The sequence below is a fragment of the Medicago sativa genome, chromosome 4, assembly GCF_051527215.1.
Source record: "Medicago sativa cultivar Bolivia chromosome 4, Bolivia_mono, whole genome shotgun sequence".
Taxonomy (NCBI): domain Eukaryota; kingdom Viridiplantae; phylum Streptophyta; class Magnoliopsida; order Fabales; family Fabaceae; genus Medicago; species Medicago sativa.
In genome coordinates, this window is record NC_140752.1 from 69,218,671 (window position 1) to 69,241,230 (window position 22,560).

At 32.3% G+C, this 22,560-nt stretch overlaps 5 protein-coding genes across 5 annotated transcripts; 2 read left to right on the plus strand and 3 right to left on the minus strand.

The window, feature by feature from the left end:
• Nucleotides 1-339: 339 nt before the first annotated feature.
• LOC146931232 (uncharacterized) lies at nucleotides 340-5,886 on the minus strand. The gene is made up of 4 exons (XM_085702714.1): nucleotides 5,043-5,886; nucleotides 4,863-4,960; nucleotides 4,657-4,765; nucleotides 340-771 (listed from the first exon to the last, which is right to left on the minus strand). The coding sequence occupies exons 1-4, from the start codon at nucleotides 5,478-5,480 to the stop codon at nucleotides 631-633; spliced, it is 786 nt and encodes a 261-aa protein (XP_085558840.1). The 5' UTR covers nucleotides 5,481-5,886; the 3' UTR covers nucleotides 340-630.
• Nucleotides 5,887-7,173: 1,287 nt separating this feature from the next.
• LOC146931233 (auxin-induced protein X10A-like) lies at nucleotides 7,174-7,851 on the minus strand. Its single transcript, XM_085702718.1, has 2 exons — nucleotides 7,619-7,851; nucleotides 7,174-7,586 (listed from the first exon to the last, which is right to left on the minus strand). Exon 2 carries the CDS (start codon nucleotides 7,581-7,583, stop codon nucleotides 7,323-7,325), a length of 261 nt encoding a protein of 86 aa, XP_085558844.1. The 5' UTR covers nucleotides 7,584-7,586; nucleotides 7,619-7,851; the 3' UTR covers nucleotides 7,174-7,322.
• Nucleotides 7,852-8,192: 341 nt separating this feature from the next.
• On the plus strand, nucleotides 8,193-8,787 carry LOC146931234 (auxin-induced protein 15A-like). Its single transcript, XM_085702717.1, has one exon. The coding sequence runs from the start codon at nucleotides 8,330-8,332 to the stop codon at nucleotides 8,606-8,608; it is 279 nt and encodes a 92-aa protein (XP_085558843.1). The 5' UTR covers nucleotides 8,193-8,329; the 3' UTR covers nucleotides 8,609-8,787.
• A 1,373-nt stretch (nucleotides 8,788-10,160) lies between these two features.
• Nucleotides 10,161-10,703, minus strand: LOC146931235 (auxin-induced protein 10A5-like). Its single transcript, XM_085702719.1, has one exon. It carries the CDS (start codon nucleotides 10,575-10,577, stop codon nucleotides 10,320-10,322), a length of 258 nt encoding a protein of 85 aa, XP_085558845.1. The 5' UTR covers nucleotides 10,578-10,703; the 3' UTR covers nucleotides 10,161-10,319.
• Nucleotides 10,704-10,852: 149 nt separating this feature from the next.
• Nucleotides 10,853-11,870, plus strand: LOC146931236 (auxin-induced protein 15A-like). Its single transcript, XM_085702716.1, has one exon. The coding sequence runs from the start codon at nucleotides 11,362-11,364 to the stop codon at nucleotides 11,644-11,646; it is 285 nt and encodes a 94-aa protein (XP_085558842.1). The 5' UTR covers nucleotides 10,853-11,361; the 3' UTR covers nucleotides 11,647-11,870.
• Nucleotides 11,871-22,560: the final 10,690 nt, after the last annotated feature.

Sequence of the window (22,560 nt, forward strand, 5' to 3'; positions counted from 1 at the left end):
AGTTGATACTCCTTTGGACCATAATTTGAAGCTTTTACAAAATCAGGGAGAGTGATATCCTGATCCAGACAGATACAGGAGGCTAGTTGTGAAACTGAATTATCTCACTATTCATTGTTTCACTTTGCTTGTTTCCTCTCCTCCTCTGACTCATTTAGCAAAGAATTGAATTGAATGCAATATAGCATGTTTTTTCTGTTGCTAAGGGCTTGTTGTTCTTGTTTCTTTGTAGCTCATCATAGCATGTTTTGCGGAGGTTTTATGTTGACACATGTAAATTTAGGTTTTGTACATGCTAAGGTAGTAAGCTGTGTCAATAATAACGTCGCAAACCCAAAATCTGTGAATAAGAATTTCATTATTGACATAAATGCTAATCCAGTTTTATAAATTAAAAATCAGCCAAATCAATCTTGGTTCATACGTAGTTTAACGGTTAAACCAGACTGCAAGATAATCGAAGTCAAACCAGCCGATGAACAAATGTAAGGATCTATAAATATAGATTGGTTCTTCTAGTGACAACCAAATGCTACTACAAATGAAAACATACAAGCTTTTTCCAAACTAAAACAGAAAATAAACAAAAGTGATCCACCCCCAAGGAATCAATTAAGCATACTGATTCTTCTAGACCAACTTGTAGTAACAATTGTTTGCACAGATTAGAACCTCATATCCCTTGCCACATGGACACTTGAAAGTAAGGCTTAAGCACTTATCAACCCATTCCACACTAACAGCTTCTTCATAATCATTTCCCAAATCATCCTACAAAAACAAAAATCAATTGTTCAGCTTAAAAACTATTAATCTGAAAGTCATGTATATAGTTTTAACTTGTCGTCGCCATAACTGTAACGCCCTCCTTTTTATTTAATTATTTTTATTAAGTTAGAGTCTATTTATGTGATTTATTTATTTATATGAGGTGTTAGTATTTTATTATGTGGCATTATTCTATTATTTATTAGAATATGAGAATTATTAGAGTAAGTAGATTTGAAGGTAGTTTTGAGATTAGATGTCTTTTTATGATTTAGTCGATTTATTTTGATGAGTGATATTTTGTTATGTTATATGTTGGTATTTACTAGAATAATATATATTTGTTATTTGTTAGAGATATATTTGTTATTTGGTATAGAAATATATTTGTTATTTGTTAGAGATATATTTGTTATTTGGTATAGAAATATATTTGTTATTTGTTAGAGATATATTTGTTATTTGATGTAGAAATATATTTGTTATTTGTTAGAGATATATTTGTTATTTGGTGTAGAAATATATTTGTTATTTGTGAGAGATATATTTAATTTAGAAATAAATAAGATTATGAGGATTATTAGTGTGAGTTGAATTGGGGGTTAGAATAGAAAGAAGAATAAGTTGTTGGGCCTAAATAGATTTGGGAAGAATATTTTAGTATATTATAAATAGAGAAGCTTAGGTTGGAAAGAGTTTACCTCAAACCGTTTTTTGGAAAAGAGGAGAACAAGAAAGAAGAGAAGAGAAGAGAAGTCAAGAGAAGAGGAGAAGACCTTAGGAAAGAAGAACGCTGCTGCTGATTCAGGAATTAATCTAAGGTGAGGGTGAGACTATCTTGCATTAATATTAAGTTGTTAAATCATTAGATTACATCTAACAAGTTGGGGAGAGTTTGTGAGAATTTGAGAATTAGGGTTTTGAGAGAGATTTGATGATTAGATGATGAAAACTTGTTGAATTGATGTAGAAATTGTGTACAGACCTTAGATAATCCATATGATGATTATTGGATGTAGTTTTGAGGTTAAAACCATGGAATTGGATGAGATGTTGGTGAGTTTAAGAATTAGGGTTTAATAATTGTAATAGGTTGTTAATAGATTTGAGAACCCTTTGAATTTGCATACAGTAAGTTGATGAATGATTAGTGTTCTAATGATAGGGTAATCATAGGGTAATGATTAGGGTCAAGTTTGGAGAGTATTGGATCGAATAAGAAGTGGAAAAGATTTCCCCAAAGCGAAATCGCAGCTGAATGCGATTTTGCTGTCAATGTGCAAAACGCGTTTTTATTGTCTCAGTTTGACAAGTTTAAGTACCGAACTGGGTTTAGGTGTAAACACGAAAGTTGTAGGTATGGATGTTAGCTTTCTAATGCCGTTGGTCTCACGTCAATAGGATTTATAGAACTTGAGTTATGGTCAAATTACTGCACGTAGGTCACAGTGAATTTTTATGGACTTTCAGCACAACTTTTCCAAATTTAAAATAAAAACTGGTATTGATCGGTACCGAATTGGTCTTAGGAGTAAACATGAAAGTTTTAGATAATTTTGTTAGCTTTCTAGTGGCTTTGGTTTGACGTGAAAATGATGGTCGGTCTGTGAGTTATGATGAAAATACTACAGGGAGGTCTTAGCAAAATTGTACGGTGACAGCATTCTCTGTTTCATGTTTTTGCGTTTTGTTCATATGTTTCTGTTTTGAATTGATCTTTGTTGTAAACATGAAAGTTGTTGATATTTGTGATATCTTTCCAATAGTTTTGGTTTGACATGAAAATATGTTGTGGATAATTTATTATGTTTTTACAAAGATACATAGTGAATTATTGTTGATGTTTAAATACGATGTTATATGAAGTTGTTTATGATTGATGAATATGATGTTTTAAGATGTTGTTTATTATCATTTGATATTATTATATTATGATATGATATGAATTATTTATGTGATCCATATGTTGTCAAGATGTTATGATGTTAAGACGTTAAGATGATAAGAGTTGTTAAGTCGTCAAGTCGTTATGAAGTCATCAAGTTATTAAGATGTTATGTTGTCAAGATATCAAGATGTTAGGATGTCATAGATGTTCATGAAGTTGTCTAAGTTGTAGGAAGTTGAGTCCATTGCATACTCATTAAAGTTGGGGGCTTTAGGCCCGGCAGCCTTGTGCTCATTAAAGTTGGGGGCTTTAGGCCCGACAGCCTTCGTGCTCAAACTACGTTGGGGGCTTTAAGCCCGGCAGCTTTATGCTCACATGTTGAAGAGCCTAATTACGCTCATTTATGTTGTTGAATGGTACCACATGCATTTGCATATCAAGAAGTTTTAAGATGATTTAAGATGTGAGGTTGTCGAGTTGTCAAGTTGTTAAGTTGTCAAGATGCTAAGATGATTTGAGATGTTAAGAGTTACATAGTCGAGTTGAGTCGCATTGTCGAGTTAAGTGAGGTTTGATTATGAAGTTTGATTGTGATTTGATGATTATGATTTAATGATGATGTTAGTTTATGAAGTTGATTATGAACTTGATTATGAAGTTGTTTTCGATAAATGCTATGTTTTGATAATGATACTTATGTGAATTATATGATGATGCTTACGATTATATTTGGTGTTAGATATTGATGCTTATGATCATGATTTAAGATAAGATGTTTTATGAATAATAATTGAGATTACTTGATGAAGTATATGACTAATGTAGGAAGGATAATGACACTAGTTAAGGAAGTTTAAGTTATTAGATATGATTAATGAATTATAAGATGTTTAAGTTATTGAATGTACTTTATATGATTTATATGCTTAATATTATTGTTTGAGAAATCTCACCCCTCTGCTTGGAAATGTTGCTCTTCGTATGGGTAACTTGCAGGTAATCAAGATTAGAGGCGTCGTGAGTGGACTCCTCACATGTGTGTCTAGGTGCTCTGATATGTAACGGGATGGGACTTGACTTTACTTCTATTCCTTACGTATTGTTTATGAACTTTTATGAATGAATATTGAACTAAGACTTATGAGATTTTCTGATGAGGCCTGCGTGGCAAAGACTTTTTATGTTGAATGAACTAATTCCGCTGCGAAGTTTTGAATTACTTATGTTAAATGATTTTGAAGAATAAATTGTTATTTATTCAGTTTATGAATTTTTAAGAAGTGTAGCATTCCGTTTAAAGTGGAATTACTCTGATTTTTAATTATGAAATTTTTACGTTGGGAAAACGGGGTGTTACAATAACTACATCGCAATTGCAGCCGCTTTTTCGAGGATTTTGAGGTCTCTACAAGGGCGTCACAAACACAATTTTAGTCACATCAGCCGCATTTCCCCACAATGTAACGGTTCACAACGTGACCACAAATGCAACTGCAATCGCAATTCATTCTTCAGTATGTTCCTGTCTTAAAATTTGTCTTAAAATTTAGCATTTTTACCCTTCAATATGCAGCCTCTAACTCTAACATATTACCCGCAAAATACTTGAAAAGAAGAGTATTTATTCTTACCTAGATTCGGTAAATTAAAAACCAAAGGAAAAATGCAGTGGAGGGAGGCACAACACACAGTTGATCAAATAATTTTTTTACTTCAGACGATATGTATATGTCGATAAGGGAAAGTCCAGATCCTATATAATTGAGCTGTTAAAATTACTGCACATAAACTACGATTACAAATGCAACTATGATCAAATTCAATACCTTACCATAACCCCCGGATTCTACGTAATTAAGCAAGTGCAACTAGGATATACAAAAAAATAAGAAAAAACTTATAAATTTATGAGCATAACTTGTAAGTACCAATTAAAGAACCAAACACATTGAAGATTACAATAGAAAAGACAATGACAGTTGAAGATTCAAGACATGTACCTGAGATATGACTTTTTCATCTTCAACAACAAAAGAGTCAAGAGAGTGCTCTTCTTGTTCTTGTTCTTTTTCATCCTTTTCATCTTCAGCATCAGGAGAGGGCTCTTCCCTTTTCATCTTCAGCATCAGGAGAGGGCTCTTCTTCTTGTTCTTGTTCTTGTTCTTGTTCTTTTTCATCTTTTTCATATTCAGCATCAGGAAAGGGCTCTTCTTGTTGTTCCTTTTCAATTTCTTCCTCGTCTTCCATAACTTCATCCCACACTTTCTTCATTTCTTTTAACCGATCCTTCATCCTTTTAAGCCTCTACAAAAAACAAACAAAACCCATCATTCCAAATCAAAAAAAGATTACTTTTTTAGCAAGAAACACAAATTTCAACACATACCATTGAATCAGATTCAGGGGTGGATTTTTCAGCAGAGTTCAAATAACGAGCAACTGCTTCTTTAACCTCAGAAGGATCAATAACTTCAGATAAACATCTGCTGATCGGAGGCAGAGGCTGCAAAGCAGTTGACGGCCCTTTTACGGGTATGGATTGATCCGGAAAGGTGCATGGATCAGAAACACAGCGGCTAAGAGCATTCCCGCGGAGACCGAAAGGAAGTGTAATGGCGGAGAAGCCATTACGGGTGAGATTGCTTGCGTCAAAAGAATGCTTCTTGGATGATGGTTGGTGAGCAGATGATGATGATGGTGAACGGCGTTTGAAAAAGTTGTTGTGAGTGTGATGATGAAGCATTGATGATGTTGGAATAATCATGGATTGTTTCTGTTTGTGAGGGATCAACATGGATTCTTGTTGAATCTGTAAATCACTCATTCTTCTGAATTGTTTTCTGTTTTGTTTTTAGATTTGAATTTGAACTTTGGTTGTAAAGTAAGTGTGAGTGGCAAAGAGTTATGGAAAAAGAGGGATGATTTGAGTATATATATAGGAGATGGTATATGATGATTTGTTGAGGTTTTCAAGGGTAACTGATTTTCTGTCTTCAAAATCCAATCAAAATGTTTAAAAGAAAATAAGTTTTACATAATTTGTATTTGAGAGATACAAACCAAAATGGATTTCTGGCTTGTCATGACATTTTATGCCCCTTCTGTCCACATCAGTGATTCGAAATTGATTTTTACCACTTCACAACTAGGAACATTCATACAAAACAGTCATTTTATTAAAAAAAAAAAGTGTTTCACATTTTATTAGATATGACTTGGAAATAAGTCTACTGAAAAAGAGATATCAGTCATTTGTTTTTAATGATACACACCGAGTCTAGAAATCAATTTTACCGGGGTAGACTTATTTTTGCGAAAAAATGATCATAAGATGCGAAAATCTCAACAAATTATACTTAGTTATTTAAGCCTATTGAAATGAGATAATTGCCACTACTGTCTCTCTGAATACTAGCATAATTAGTGTCATTGTTCATCCAGTTTTGCATATTGACAAGGCTCGGCCTATGTTTTCAGAAATTGCATTTGCAGTGGTTATATATTCATTAAGAGCTAATTTGGTTAAATTTTTCACATATACTCAAAAATGAAAAGTTGAACATGATTACCTTAACTAATATCTTATCTCCTAAGAAGAAATAAGCTTCTATACTTCCAATTTTTTCAGATCTCTCTAACTCAGTTTATTGGTAAAAACGGCCAGAACTTACTGGTAACACCATCAGAGTTCAAATATTTCTTTCTCATACAAGTTTATTCGCATCAGTATTTCATTTATAGTGTGAAGAACAATAAAAAAAACAATGCTTAATATATGTAACAAAAAAAGAAAGGACTAAAACAGAGGACTCAATAATGCATGCTATTTTTTAGAGTTGGGAAAAAGTAAAAAAATTCAAGAGTGCTTGGATGACATGCCAGATAAGATGTCACAAGTTTCTTCCTATCTAAATATAGGTTTCTAATTCTAACTATGTGAATGCAACAACGTTAAAATGTTCAGGGAAAGTTTTGCCATGGTTTTATTGGACTCGACAATTGAGAAACTTGATTTGTAAAAACAGAAGTAGGAGATGGTAAAATATGTGGCTAGTCCTATGTTTATAAATTGAGATTAAAGATTTTTTACAGCAAAATTGAAATTTGCCTTTCTTTTTTGAGAGCAAAATTGTTTAGACATTTCACAACAAAAGAAAAAAAAATATTATCAAAGAATTTGACTATAAAATGTAGAGGTAACTATTTTTAACTCATTTTTTTTATTAAAAAAAAAAACTAAATTTAATAATATGATTGAAGAAACCATGTTTTTGCTATCTAAATTCTATCCAATAATTATGTGTTCTCTGCAGATATTTTTTTCGCAATATATACTTCAATTATTATTGTTAAATCAATATAGTTTACTTTTAAATTTCCATTTTTTCCAATAGGGGAGAATTGATATTATAATTGAACAACTGAATCTTCCATTATATCCTCTAGAGATTCTAAACTGGACATTTAACAAATAAATGCATCAATTTTCAGAATAATATGTAAGAGAAACACAGTAATAATGTTAATAAGCTTCTCATTGTGGTGAACATTTTTACAAGCAAATATGATAACAAAAGATAAAATCTTTTGAAGGTGAGAAACTTAACTTCTACAAAAATGGGTCAAATATCTACGTCATGTCCTATGATATCTTCAAAGAGCTAATTCAATTTAAGTGAGAGGTGATATCTAAGAAAATGTCTTCTCTACAAGGAATAGTGAGACCACCCATTGGATGGTCATATTCAAATTGTTCCTCGGCTTCGCTCAACAATTCTTGGAATGAAGTTTGGTTCAAATATGACACAGGAATCACAAACCGCTTCATTTTCTCTCCTACGTACACTGCTAGATATCCCTTTGGAACGTCCACAGCATTTGAAGATGATGCCCTTGGTCTGATGATACTAGGTAAACGAAAACCCATTGTTGTATGTATGTATGTATGTATGTATGTATGTATGTATGTATGTATGTATGTATCGAAAAGAAGAGATATTGGTTTAAAAAAGCAAGAGTTGTATTTAGAAGACTCAAGTTTCTGAACTTCAAATTCCTTGGGATGTGAATGATTTTTTGTTGGTGCTAAATGCTTTTGCAGCAATGAATATATATAGATGAAAGGATATGTAACAAACAGTCGGCAGCTAAAATGATCACTGAAAGAGGGCCAGACAAGAGCATATGAAAGATCACATGGTGTTATAGCATATAATTGATAGACTTGAAAGTACAACCACAAACATATATCGTTAACCATGGCCTATAGTCACTTACCAGCTGTACATCAGCATTATCATAATGAAGAAAACATGTCTGAAGCATGTTTACAAAATTATGAAGGAAACCAATTAAATCATGAACAAATATGAGGTTGCACTTGAGTACATCTCATTTGGTAGCAAGTGGAAGCTTTGTATTGGACATTGTTTAAGAAGGTAGGGTACACTTTAAGACAACACCACATGCTACCTTATCCCTATGATCTATATCCTTCAACCCCTTCAATAATAGTTTTTCTTGGAATTTGGTTTTGGGATAACTTCAAAATCTATAAATTCACTTGCTATCTCCTTCACTAATAGCACAACTCATTGCATCATCAAATATTTAGTTACATCCTTCTTACATTTGAGATTTTTTCTCTGTTCTTCTCTCGAGCAATAACAAAAAATGGGTTTCCGTTTACACATTATTCTAAAGGGTTCAGTAACTTCTAGTCAAGCAAAATCAAAATCTGTAGAAGTGAGAAAGGGCTATGTTGCAGTGTATGTTGGAGAGAAACTGACGCGGTTTGTAGTTCCTGTATCATACTTGAACCAACCATCATTTCAAGACTTGTTGAATCAGGCTGAAGAAGAGTTTGGATATGATCATCCAATGGGTGGCCTCACCATTCCGTGTACCGAAGATGTCTTTCAACATATAACTTCTTGCTTGAATGGGCCTTGAACATTACACTTTAATATACGGAAATAGCTAGATTAATTGAGACATTTTTTTGTAACAGGCGTCTTTTTGACTTGTAAATATATTACCCTTTTCATGGGAAATGGAGAAACAGTACTATCTGAATAACAAATTCAGAAAAATTATCAAAATTTATAGTTAGTTCTTTGAGCCTATTGAAATTAGACAATATGTTACTTTTATTTCTCAAAATACTAGAAAAATTAGTTTCATTGTTAAAATCCAGCTAACAAAACCAGATTTGCTAATTCTGGTATAGCTATATAAAATTCTTGAACCAAATCAATATCTATTGATGATTTAGCCAAATTAATAAGACTCTGCCTATGTCTTCAGAAATTTCTTTGGCACCTATTCATTATATCTTAAGAGATACTTTGGTTAAATTTTTTCGCATATATATACTAAAAGAAGAAAAAGTTGAACACGATTATTTAACTAATATCTTATCTCCAAAGTAGAACTCAGCTCCTACACTTCAATTTTTTCAGAAGCTTTCTCTCTGAGTTTATTCGTAACACCTTTAAATATATAAAAAAAATTCTTAACTTACAAGCTAAATAATCATTTCAACTCGTATTAGCTACAAGATCATTCAAACATGCCTGCTACATCTTATGATTCTTTAGTCTTGCAGTCTTCTAGTTTTCTGTCACACCTTGTACTCCCAAAACAGAAAACCACAAACTTCTATTGCTTCAGTTGAACGTTAATCTGTAGGGAACAGGCACTCTTAACCTTCTTATATTTGGTATTGTTGCAATTTACTTTATCATGGAAGTGTCTCATGTATTTCTTTTAGTATAAGGAATCATGAGTAATAGATCTACAATATTAGTTTTGAAACAATTGTACATTTGTGTCGTTAATCTTTGAATAGAATGATGCTCTCAAAAGTTGTATAGTCATATCTATAATGTATTTTGAGTATTAGTAACATTCGTTAGGATAACCATCGCGTATTTTTTAATGTAGTTTTCAATATGAATTTGAAAATAATGCCCTTGGTGTCATGACTGTCTGAAATTCTCGGTGACATCCATGTGTAAACTCAACTTGACAAACAAGAAAATACAAATAAATCGTTTCAAAACTAAATTCAACAACATGGTTTATGATCCAAAACACAAGGAAGTGAAGTCAACGTAGGAATCAATAATATATAGTTTGATTCAGTATTCTCCATTCTCTAAATTCTATCCAAAATAGGAATCAATTATTTATTTTCAATGACATGTGATAGGATTTCGGAAGAAAGAGGTTATTGGTTTAAGATTAACATTTACCAGAATCAAGGGGTGCTTAATAAACCACAAGTTTTTTAATCTTCATTCTTATCCAATAATTACATTCTTCTCTGCTGGATTATTTTTTGCAATATATACTTTGTTTATGATCGTTAAATCATACTAGTTACTTTTAACTTTCTATATTTTTGCAACAGAGGAAATCTATTTCATATTCGTCTAGAGATTCTAAACTGAACATTTAGCAGATATGCTTCGATTTTCAGATTTATATTTAAGGGAAAACATAAAGTAATGACGTTATAAATTTCTCGTTGAGGTGAACTTTTTCATAAACAAGTATATGATAACAACAAAAGATAAATCTTTTGAAGGTGAGAAACTAAACTGCTACAAAAATGGGCCAAATATCTACGTCAGTCTTATGGTATCTTCCGAGAGCCAATTCAATTCAAACGAGAAGTGATCTCTAAGAAAACGTCTTCTCTGCAAGGAATAGTGAGACCACCCGTTGGATGATCATATTCAAATTGTTCCTCAGCTTGGCTTAACAATTCTTGGAATGATGGTTGGTTCAAGTATGATATAGGGATCACAAACCGTTTCATTTCTTCTCCAACATATACTGCAAGATATCCCTTTGGCACGTCCACAACTTTTGAAGACGATGTCCTTCTGATGATACCAGGTAAACGAAAACCCATTTTTGTATGTGTTGAAAAAAAAGAAGATTGGTCTTGAAAAAAAGAAAGACTTATTTGAATATAGAAAACTCGAGTTTCTGAATTTCAAATGTTTTGGATTGTGAATGATTTTGTGTTGGTCCTAACTGCTTGAAGGCATGAATATATATAGATGAAAAGATATGTAACAAACAGTCGGCAACTATAGTGATCAGTGAAGGAGGGCCATAAGATTTGAGTGATGGTCAGACAGGAGCATATGAATGATCACATGGAGTTGTTTTTATGTAGGATCAACATCAATTGTTGTAGTAGATAGAAAATGCATATAATTAATGGACTTGAAAGTATAACCACAAACATGAAGATTGGTGTATGATGATCTGTAGTTATCCATTGCCTTGTAGTTTACCAGATGGACATCAGCAGCATTATCATAATGAAGAAAACATGTCTTCAGCATGTTTACAAAATTATGAAGTACTAGTTATAATGTATGATCAAATATGAGGCACATCTAGCTGAGTTGCAAGTGGATGCTTTGTATTGAACATTGTTTGAAAAGGTGGGGTACCATCTTGAGACAACACCTCATGATATCTCATCTTATTTTCTCTATCCTTTAACTCTTTCAAACAATAATTTAACTTGGAATTGGGTTTCCAGAGAACTTTGGTCACTATAAATATACTTACAATTGCCTTCAAAAAGAACACAAGTCATTGGCATCCTCAAGTATTTAGTACTACTTTTCACAAATTTGAGATTTTCGCTCTGTTCTTTTTCTCTTCAACAAACAAAAAGAATGGGTTTCCGTTTAAACGTTATTCGACGGGCATCAGTAAGTGCTACTGCAAGCCAAGCAGCTTCAAAATCATCAGAAGTACCAAAGGGATATCTTGCAGTGTATGTTGGCGAGAAAATGAAGCGGTTTGTGATCCCAATATCATACTTGAACAAACCATCGTTTCAATACTTGTTGAGTCAAGCTGAGGAAGAGTTTGGATATGATCATCCTATGGGTGGCCTCACCATTCCTTGCACCGAAGATGCCTTCCAACATATTACCTCTTGCTTGAATGGGCTATGAATCTTACTTTGTAGCATACTGACATAGACTAGATTAGTTGAGACATTTTTTACAATAGGCATCTTTTTGACTTGTAAACTTTTCATGGGAAATGGATAAAATTTCTATATGGATAACAAATTCGAAAAATTACTGTCCCCTTTTTTTCTTGTGTAATTACAGTGACCTCAGTTACAATTGTCATTACTGGCTGAAATTTTAACTATTGATGATTTAGATATTGACTTTGCAGTGTTTATATATTAAGAACTAGTTTGCTTAAATTTTTCACACGTGCTCGAAAAGGAAAAAGTTGAACATGATTATTTAACTAATATCTTATCCCCTAAGTATAAATCAGGTTGTATCCTACACAATTTTGATTCAGATCTCTCTCACTTAACTTTCAAAACTTAGAAACATTTTTCTTAACTTACATGCTAAATAATTATTTCAGCTCCTATTAGTTAGAAGTTGATTCAAACTGGCCTACTAGATTTAACGGCTCTTTTGTCTTTCACTCTTCTAGTTTTCAGACACACTCACACCTTGCTCTCCCATCCCAAAACAGAAATTCACAAATTTTTATTGTTTCAGTTGAATAGTCATCAATAGAGAACAGTAACTCTATAACCTTCCAATGTTTGGCATTGTTACAATCTACTTAACATCGAAATGCCTCGTATATTCCTTTTAGTATGAGGAATCTGTAATAGATATACAATAGTAGTTTTGAAATAATTATACATTTGTATTGTTAATGTTTGAATGGAATGACTCATTAAATATAATGTACTACAAGTACTGGCTTGTAACACTAGTTATTCATATATAACTTTTCTTTACATTCTATCTGTCTAAATGAACTCAAAAACCGGCTGCAAAAGCACATAAACTGTCATGACTGTTTCCAACTGTACAACTTTTCTTTGTCTTTTGGGTCATCAATCTTGTTGCTGTGTATAATAACAATGGTTCATTTTGCATTTACTTGTTGCTCAAGGACAGCATTTTCGAATTCATATTGAAAAATATTTAAAAACCATATACAGGTTATATATTAAACTGAGAATTATGTATAGGGTGCTTACCAACTACCAAGGCATGTGGCCATATTTTCTTTGAATGATGCTTTTCTCACAAACAATAATGTCTCAGTCTGCATATGTTGCATGGTGGTGGTACTTGTACAGTTGGAAACAGAAGGACGTTCTGTGCCATTCACAAGTACTTGCCCTGCAAGTTGTTATGACAAAGAAAACCATTGATTTAACTGAAGACATTATAACATGCAACCAATATTGAATTTAAAACTCTATTAGAACAACCCAATTCAACACGATAAAGATACAAAAATACCAAACAATGAACAACAGTGTTTAATTTACAACGAAGTTCAACCAATTGTGTGCCTATGTCTCTGCAGGCTGCAGTTCATTTCTATTATTTTAAGTTTAGGGTTTACATTGTACAACTTGTATTTGAACAGTCGTTTTGCTCAAGCGACCTATCCACTGATTAGTAACTATGAGTCCATGACTAACAGAGTAATGGTAATGTGCAAATATGTTGTATCAACAATTAAAGAAATTTCATTTAGCTACGCCTACCTAAGGACGTTCCTATCATTTTATGGCCTTAGGCAAGTTTGAGAAAAGGCTCCTTAAATTCATAATTTTTTTTGATGTGACATGCATTAATTATATATGGCGGTTGACTTCTCAACTAGCACCCCAAGTTATCATAATAAAATGTTTTGAAATCTCAATTATGTTGACATCCCAAAACATCGTGTGCAAATGCACCTCATCTTATGTATTATTAATAAAAAATAATAACAAAACAAGAAGTTAGGAGACCAAACCAAACCCAACAAAGCTGAGTAAAAGCGATTTGTAGACATATCAAACGTATATAAAAAAAAACTAGCCCTAATAAAACTAGGATATATAGATCACCATTGAGAATCTACGATTGTTCTACAAAATATCAACAAAACAAAAAAAGCTTCCCTTTTATCAATAAGTCATAAGATTGCGGTTTCTTCGAGCATTTTGAGATGCAAAATCATTTCAAATGTCTTCAATTCCTCAAATTTATTTTTCACAAAAGTAATTGTCATATAAACAACAATAAGAAAATAGTTGATTCTTATGAATTCTTGATCAAATAATTTGTTGTAATCAAATAATTTGTTGTAATAAATATTATGTTAATTTAAATATCTTATGAATTCTTGATCAAATAATAAAATATGTTCGATTCTTGACAATTTGTATTATGTCTCTTTAAATTGTCATATTCATTTATGACATTTTAATAGTTTATGTCACAGTTTTGAAAAAAACTAGTTAATCGAAATTCAAATTATAAAATCCAAAATACAACAAATAAGCTTCAAAATATAAAATTCAAACGGGAAAAAAAATATCAATTTGAAGGGACTTGCGAAGTGAGTAAGGGTGAGAATAGAAATTCAAAAAAAAAAAAACAAAGTTCAAGGTCAGTTAGACTTAAGTCTGTTAAGGTTTGATGCCTTTTAAAGTAGTTTTGCAATAATAAAAAAATAATAAAAAAAATAAAAAGACAAGTAGGAAGATTTCTTTTTAGTCCCCCCCTCATATCTCTTTAGACCCCCTAAAATCACAAAATTGCCTTTAATAACACGTTCGGTAGAAAACTACAAGATGTTTATTGGTGATATGTATCAATGACCAGGCAAGAGAAGAATGAAATTAAAATCGGAAACAAAACAATGAAACACACATTTTTTTTGTTTTTTTGTTTGTTTTTCAACCAAGGGATTAATCAAGGAAGTTTTAATTTGGAAGAGAGAAGATCTGAGTAAAAAATTGGGAACCCAACAATGAGTTGATCTTCTTTGTAACACCCCGTTTTCCCAACATAAAAATTTCATATTAAATCAGAGTATTTAAATCATAAACGGAACGTCACATACTACTTTAAAGTCATAAAATAGATATTAATAAATATCCTTCCAGGTTCAACATCATAAAAGTCTGGAAATACGCAGCGGAAATAGTTCGACATGAATAAAGTCTTGGCACGCAGGCCTTATCAGAAAATCTCATAATTTGGTTCAATACTTATTCATAAAAAGTTCATAAAAGACACGTAAGGAATAGATATGAAAGTAAGTTCCATCCCGTTACGTATCAGAGCACCTAGACACAAGTGAGGAGTCCACTCACGAACACTTCTAGTCTTTATTACATGCAAGTTACCCATACGAAGGGCAACATTTTCAAGCAGAAGGGGTGAGATTTCTCAAACAATAATATTAAACATATAAATCATATAAAGTACATTCAACAACTTAAACATCATTAACATATCTTATACTCCATTAACTAGCATCATTAATCTCCTACATTAGTTATACACTTCATCTTATATCATCTTAATTATAGACGTAAACATCATCATATAACATCAATTACTAATTCATAAACATCAGCATACATCATCAAATATTAATTACAAACATCAACACATATATTAATCACAAACATCAACACATATAATGATCATAAGCATCAACATCTAACACCAAATATAATCATAAGCATCATCATGTATTTCACATAAGTATCATTATCAAAGCATATCATTTATCGAAAACAACTTCATAATTAAGTTCGTAATCAACTTCTTAAACAAACATTATCATTAAATCATCATCAAATATAAGTTATGACGACTCTACAATGCAACAACATCTTCAACAACAACTTAGACAACTTCAACAACAACTTAGACAACTTCAACAACAACTTAGACAACTTCAATATGCATGTGATACCACCAGGGCATTAAGCCCCCCTTCGCTAAGGTCATATTTGGACCTGTCGGGCATTAAGCCCCCATCGCTAAGGTCATAAAGAACCTGTCGGGCATTAAGCCCTCATCGCTAAGGTCATAAAGAACCTGTCGGACATTAAGCCCCCATCGCTAAGGTCATAAAGAACCTGTCGGCCATTAAGCCCCCATCATTGACTATGCAACGACACAATCTTCCTACAACTTGGACAACAACGTGAAGATCTTATACAATTCCATTAAAATGGACAACTTCTTAAATCATGACAACTTAGACCGACTTATACATCTTCACTAAGATTCAGCAGCAACAAACAGCTACAATTGCAGCATATAACAGTGTTATCATATCATCAATAAGAAATGAATCATATCAACTTAACAACATAGAACATCATAATATTATGTATCATACAATACTCACATAATGTATTCCAACATATCAACAACAATCAATTACCTTCATATCAAAGTCCAAAACATTCTTCAAAAGCAAATCAAGTTTGATCAATGAGACATAAGCCAAATACTCATAAAACACCTCAACTAAATCCCTAATACTTAAGTTGAAGTTGGGAAACCAACCATAAGTTTTTGGACTAACTTGGGATTAGTTATGCTAAGTTTTCTTAAAGTTTTCTGAAGACCCACTTGGACTATTTTCATCAAAACTCAAAATCTACACATAATTTTCTAGTCACTCCAAAGCCATTAGAAAGCTAACTCAATTATCTACAACTTTCATGTTTACACCAAGAGCTAATTCAACACGGAAACAGGTGAAAAAGACACAAGAACGCAACAATCGAAGTTCTGACAGCACGCAACGAAAGCACAACAAGCAGTCACCCATGAGGGGCTGCCTTGCTGCGCCCAGGCGTGGAAAACTGCGCCCAGGCGTGGGAAGGCAGTAGCCCACCTGCGACGCAGCTCTGTGCAGTCCCATTTTTTTCGGTTTCACCGTTTCGTCCGTAAAAACCTAACCGTTACTCCGAATCCGATTCTGTTTTTGCCTACGCGTTACTCTGTGCAGTATCATATTTTACTGAAAAATCATATTTTTAAATCTCCAAAACAGCTTATCCTAGAATCACTTATTTCTCAAAAACACTTAAAATCACTTTTTCTTAGAATCTCAACTTTTCATCCATTCTCATGTTTCTAACCATCAAACTACTTCTAATAACATTCCTATAGGATATCTAAGGTTTGTTCATGATTCTCTCATCAATTCTACGGTTCTTCATCATCTAATCATCAAAATCGCTCATAAACCCTAATTCTCAAATTCTCACAAACTTTCCCCAACTTGTTAGATGCAATCTAATGATTTAACAACATAATATTAATGCAAGATAGTCTCACCCTCACCTTAGATTTGTTCCTGAATCAGCAGCACTGTTCTTCTTTCCTAAGGTATTCTCCTCTTCTCTTGACTTTTCTCTTCTCTTCTCTTTTTTCTTGTTCTCCTCTTTTCCAAAAAAGCGGTTTTAGGGTAAACTCTTTCTAACCTAAGCTTCTCTATTTATAATACTAAAAATATTCTTCCCAAATCTATTTAGGCCCAACAACTTACTCTTCTTTCTATTCTAACCCCCAAATCCACTCACACTAATAATCCTCATATTCTAATAAATAATATTTCTCTACTAAATATATAATAATACACCAAATAACAAATATATATCTATAACAATTAACAAATATATTATGCTAGTAAATACCAACATATAACATAACAAAATATCACTTAACAAAATATATTAACTAAATTATAAAAAGACATCTAATCTCAACAAATCATATATTCCTCATATACATCATATAAATATATAAATATATTCTAAAACTAATTAAAATAATTAAATAAAAAGGAGGGCGTTACAACTCTCCCCAACTTAAAAAAATTTTGTCCTCGAAATTCAAGCACAATAGAAATTAAATTAGGCATTACTTCTTCAAACAAAACACAAAAACCACATCAAGTTAGTCAGTTAAACATGATCACATAAAAAACATAACTACTAACTAGAAAACATGACGACACGACACAACGACTCATCTACTTGGCCGGACGGACCGACCTGCTCTAATACCAATTGTAACACCCCGTTTTTCCAACATAAAAATTTCATATTAAATCAGAGTATTTAAATCATAAACGGAATGTCACATACTACTTTAAAGTCATAAAATAGATATTAATAAATATCCTTCCAGGTTAAACATCATAAAAGTCTGGAAATACGCAGCGGAAATAGTTCGACATGAATAAAGTCTTGGCACGCAGGCCTTATCAGAAAATCTCATAATTTGGTTCAATACTTATTCATAAAAAGTTCATAAAAGACACGTAAGGAATAGATATGAAAGTAAGTCTCATCCCGTTACGTATCAGAGCACCTAGACACAAGTGAGGAGTCCACTCATGAACACTTCTAGTCTTTATTACCTGCAAGTTACCCATACGAAGGGCAACATTTTCAAGCAGAATGGGCGAGATTTCTCAAACAATAATATTAAGCATATAAATCATATAAAGTACATTCAACAACTTAAACATCATTAACATATCTTATACTCCATTAACTAGCATCATTAATCTCCTACATTAGTTATACACTTCATCTTATATCATCTTAATTATAGACGTAAACATCATCATATAACATCAATTACTAATTCATAAACATCAGCATACATCATCAAATATTAATTACAAACATCAACACATATATTAATCACAAACATCAACACATATAATGATCACAAGCATCAACATCTAACACCAAATATAATCATAAGCATCATCATGTATTTCACATAAGTATCATTATCAAAGCATATCATTTATCGAAAACAACTTCATAATTAAGTTCGTAATCAACTTCTTAAACAAACATCATCATTAAATCATCATCAAATATAAGTTATGACGACTCTACAATGCAACAACATCTTCAACAACAACTTAGACAACTTCAACAACAACTTAGACAACTTCAATATGCATGTGGTACCACCAGGGCATTAAGCCCCCTTCGCTAAGGTCATATTTGGACCTGTCGGGCATTAAGCCCCCATCGCTAAGGTCATAAAGAACCTGTCGGGCATTAAGCCCCCATCACTGACTATGCAACGACACAATCTTCCTACAACTTGGACAACAACGTGAACATCTTATACAATTCCATTAAAATGGACAACTTCTTAAATCATGACAACTTAGATCGACTTATACATCTTCACTAAGATTCAGCAGCAACAAACAACAACAATTGCAGCATATAACAGTGCTAGAATATCATATCATCAATAAGAAATGAATCATATCAACTTAACATCATAGAACATCATAATATTATGTATCATACAATACTCACATAATGTATTCCAACAAATCAACAACAATAACCACATATACATTAATCAATTACATTCATATCAAAGTCCAAAACATTCTTCAAAAGCAAATCAAGTTTGATCAATGAGACATAAGCCAAATACTCATAAAACACCTCAACTAAATCCCTAATACTTAAGTTGAAGTTGGGAAACCAACCATAAGTTTTTGGACTAACTTGGGATTAGTTATGCTAAGTTTTCTTAAAGTTTTCTGAAGACCCACTTGGACTATTTTCATCAAAACTCAAAATCTACACCTGCGACGCAGCTCTGTGCAGTCCCATTTTTTCGGTTTCACCGTTTCGTCCGTAAAAACCTAACCGTTACTCCGAATCCGATTCCGTTTTCGCCTACGCGTTCTATTCGACAAATCCTATCATATTTTACTGAAAAATCATATTTTTAAATCTTCAAAACAGCTTATCCTAGAATCACTTATTTCTCAAAAACACTTAAAATCACTTTTTCTCAGAATCTCAACTTTTCATCCATTCTCATGTTTCTAACCATCAAACTACTTCTAATAACATTCCTATAGGATATCTAAGGTTTGTTCATGATTCTCTCATCAATTCTACGGTTCTTCATCATCTAATCATCAAAATCGCTCATAAACCCTAATTCTCAAATTCTCACAAACTTTCCCCAACTTGTTAGATGCAATCTAATGATTTAACAACATAATATTAATGCAAGATAGTCTCACCCTCACCTTAGATTTGTTCCTGAATCAGCAGCATCGTTCTTCTTTCCTAAGGTATTCTCCTCTTCTCTTGACTTTTCTCTTCTCTTCTCTTTTTTCTTGTTCTCCTCTTTTCCAAAAAAGCGGTTTTAGGGTAAACTCTTTCTAACCTAAGCTTCTCTATTTATAATACTAAAAATATTCTTCCCAAATCTATTTAGGCCCAACAACTTACTCTTCTTTCTATTCTAACCCCCAAATCCACTCACACTAATAATCCTCATATTCTAATAAATAATATTTCTCTACTAAATATATAATAATACACCAAATAACAAATATATATCTATAACAATTAACAAATATATTATGCTAGTAAATACCAACATATAACATAACAAAATATCACTTAACAAAATATATTAACTAAATTATAAAAAGACATCTAATCTCAACAAATCATATATCCCTCATATACATCATATAAATATATAAATATATTCTAAAACTAATTAAAATAATTAAATAAAAAGGAGGGCGTTACAACTCTCCCCAACTTAAAAGAATTTTGTCCTCGAAATTCAAGCACAATAGAAATTAAATTAGGCATTACTTCTTCAAACAAAACACAAAAACCACATCAAGTTAGTCAGTTAAACATGATCACATAAAAAACATAACTACTAACTAGAAAACATGACGACACGACACAACGACTCATCTACTTGGCCGGACGGACCGACCTGCTCTAATACCAATTGTAACACCCCGTTTTTCCAACATAAAAATTTCATATTAAATCAGAGTATTTAAATCATAAACGGAATGTCACATACTACTTTAAAGTCATAAAATAGATATTAATAAATATCCTTCCAGGTTAAACATCATAAAAGTCTGGAAATACGCAGCGGAAATAGTTCGACATGAATAAAGTCTTGGCACGCAGGCCTTATCAGAAAATCTCATAATTTGGTTCAATACTTATTCATAAAAAGTTCATAAAAGACACGTAAGGAATAGATATGAAAGTAAGTCTCATCCCGTTACGTATCAGAGCACCTAGACACAAGTGAGGAGTCCACTCATGAACACTTCTAGTCTTTATTACCTGCAAGTTACCCATACGAAGGGCAACATTTTCAAGCAGAATGGGCGAGATTTCTCAAACAATAATATTAAACATATAAATCATATAAAGTACATTCAACAACTTAAACATCATTAACATATCTTATACTCCATTAACTAGCATCATTAATCTCCTACATTAGTTATACACTTCATCTTATATCATCTTAATTATAGACGTAAACATCATCATATAACATCAATTACTAATTCATAAACATCAGCATACATCATCAAATATTAATTACAAACATCAACACATATATTAATCACAAACATCAACACATATAATGATCACAAGCATCAACATCTAACACCAAATATAATCATAAGCATCATCATGTATTTCACATAAGTATCATTATCAAAGCATATCATTTATCGAAAACAACTTCATAATTAAGTTCGTAATCAACTTCTTAAACAAACATCATCATTAAATCATCATCAAATATAAGTTATGACGACTCTACAATGCAACAACATCTTCAACAACAACTTAGACAACTTCAACAACAACTTAGACAACTTCAATATGCATGTGGTACCACCAGGGCATTAAGCCCCCTTCGCTAAGGTCATATTTGGACCTGTCGGGCATTAAGCCCCCATCGCTAAGGTCATAAAGAACCTGTCGGGCATTAAGCCCCCATCACTGACTATGCAACGACACAATCTTCCTACAACTTGGACAACAACGTGAACATCTTATACAATTCCATTAAAATGGACAACTTCTTAAATCATGACAACTTAGATCGACTTATACATCTTCACTAAGATTCAGCAGCAACAAACAACAACAATTGCAGCATATAACAGTGCTAGAATATCATATCATCAATAAGAAATGAATCATATCAACTTAACATCATAGAACATCATAATATTATGTATCATACAATACTCACATAATGTATTCCAACAAATCAACAACAATAACCACATATACATTAATCAATTACATTCATATCAAAGTCCAAAACATTCTTCAAAAGCAAATCAAGTTTGATCAATGAGACATAAGCCAAATACTCATAAAACACCTCAACTAAATCCCTAATACTTAAGTTGAAGTTGGGAAACCAACCATAAGTTTTTGGACTAACTTGGGATTAGTTATGCTAAGTTTTCTTAAAGTTTTCTGAAGACCCACTTGGACTATTTTCATCAAAACTCAAAATCTACACCTGCGACGCAGCTCTGTGCAGTCCCATTTTTTCGGTTTCACCGTTTCGTCCGTAAAAACCTAACCGTTACTCCGAATCCGATTCCGTTTTCGCCTACGCGTTCTATTCGACAAATCCTATCATATTTTACTGAAAAATCATATTTTTAAATCTTCAAAACAGCTTATCCTAGAATCACTTATTTCTCAAAAACACTTAAAATCACTTTTTCTCAGAATCTCAACTTTTCATCCATTCTCATGTTTCTAACCATCAAACTACTTCTAATAACATTCCTATAGGATATCTAAGGTTTGTTCATGATTCTCTCATCAATTCTACGGTTCTTCATCATCTAATCATCAAAATCGCTCATAAACCCTAATTCTCAAATTCTCACAAACTTTCCCCAACTTGTTAGATGCAATCTAATGATTTAACAACATAATATTAATGCAAGATAGTCTCACCCTCACCTTAGATTTGTTCCTGAATCAGCAGCATCGTTCTTCTTTCCTAAGGTATTCTCCTCTTCTCTTGACTTTTCTCTTCTCTTCTCTTTTTTCTTGTTCTCCTCTTTTCCAAAAAAGCGGTTTTAGGGTAAACTCTTTCTAACCTAAGCTTCTCTATTTATAATACTAAAAATATTCTTCCCAAATCTATTTAGGCCCAACAACTTACTCTTCTTTCTATTCTAACCCCCAAATC

Bases quoted from the DNA above. Each gene is read 5' to 3' on its own strand.
- LOC146931235 (XM_085702719.1), bottom strand. From the start codon at position 10,577: ATGGGTTTTCGTTTACCTGGTATCATCAGAAGGACATCGTCTTCAAAA.
- LOC146931234 (XM_085702717.1), top strand. From the start codon at position 8,330: ATGGGTTTCCGTTTACACATTATTCTAAAGGGTTCAGTAACTTCTAGT.
- LOC146931233 (XM_085702718.1), bottom strand. From the start codon at position 7,583: ATGGGTTTTCGTTTACCTAGTATCATCAGACCAAGGGCATCATCTTCA.
- LOC146931236 (XM_085702716.1), top strand. From the start codon at position 11,362: ATGGGTTTCCGTTTAAACGTTATTCGACGGGCATCAGTAAGTGCTACT.
- LOC146931232 (XM_085702714.1), bottom strand. From the start codon at position 5,480: ATGAGTGATTTACAGATTCAACAAGAATCCATGTTGATCCCTCACAAA. The intron at 4,766-4,862 runs GCCCTTTCCTGA...GAAGATGAAAAG, and splicing joins GAAAAGGAACAACAAGAAGA to GGAAGAGCCCTCTCCTGATG. The intron at 772-4,656 runs GTACATGTCTTG...TTGTTTTTGTAG, and splicing joins ATGAAAAAGTCATATCTCAG to GATGATTTGGGAAATGATTA.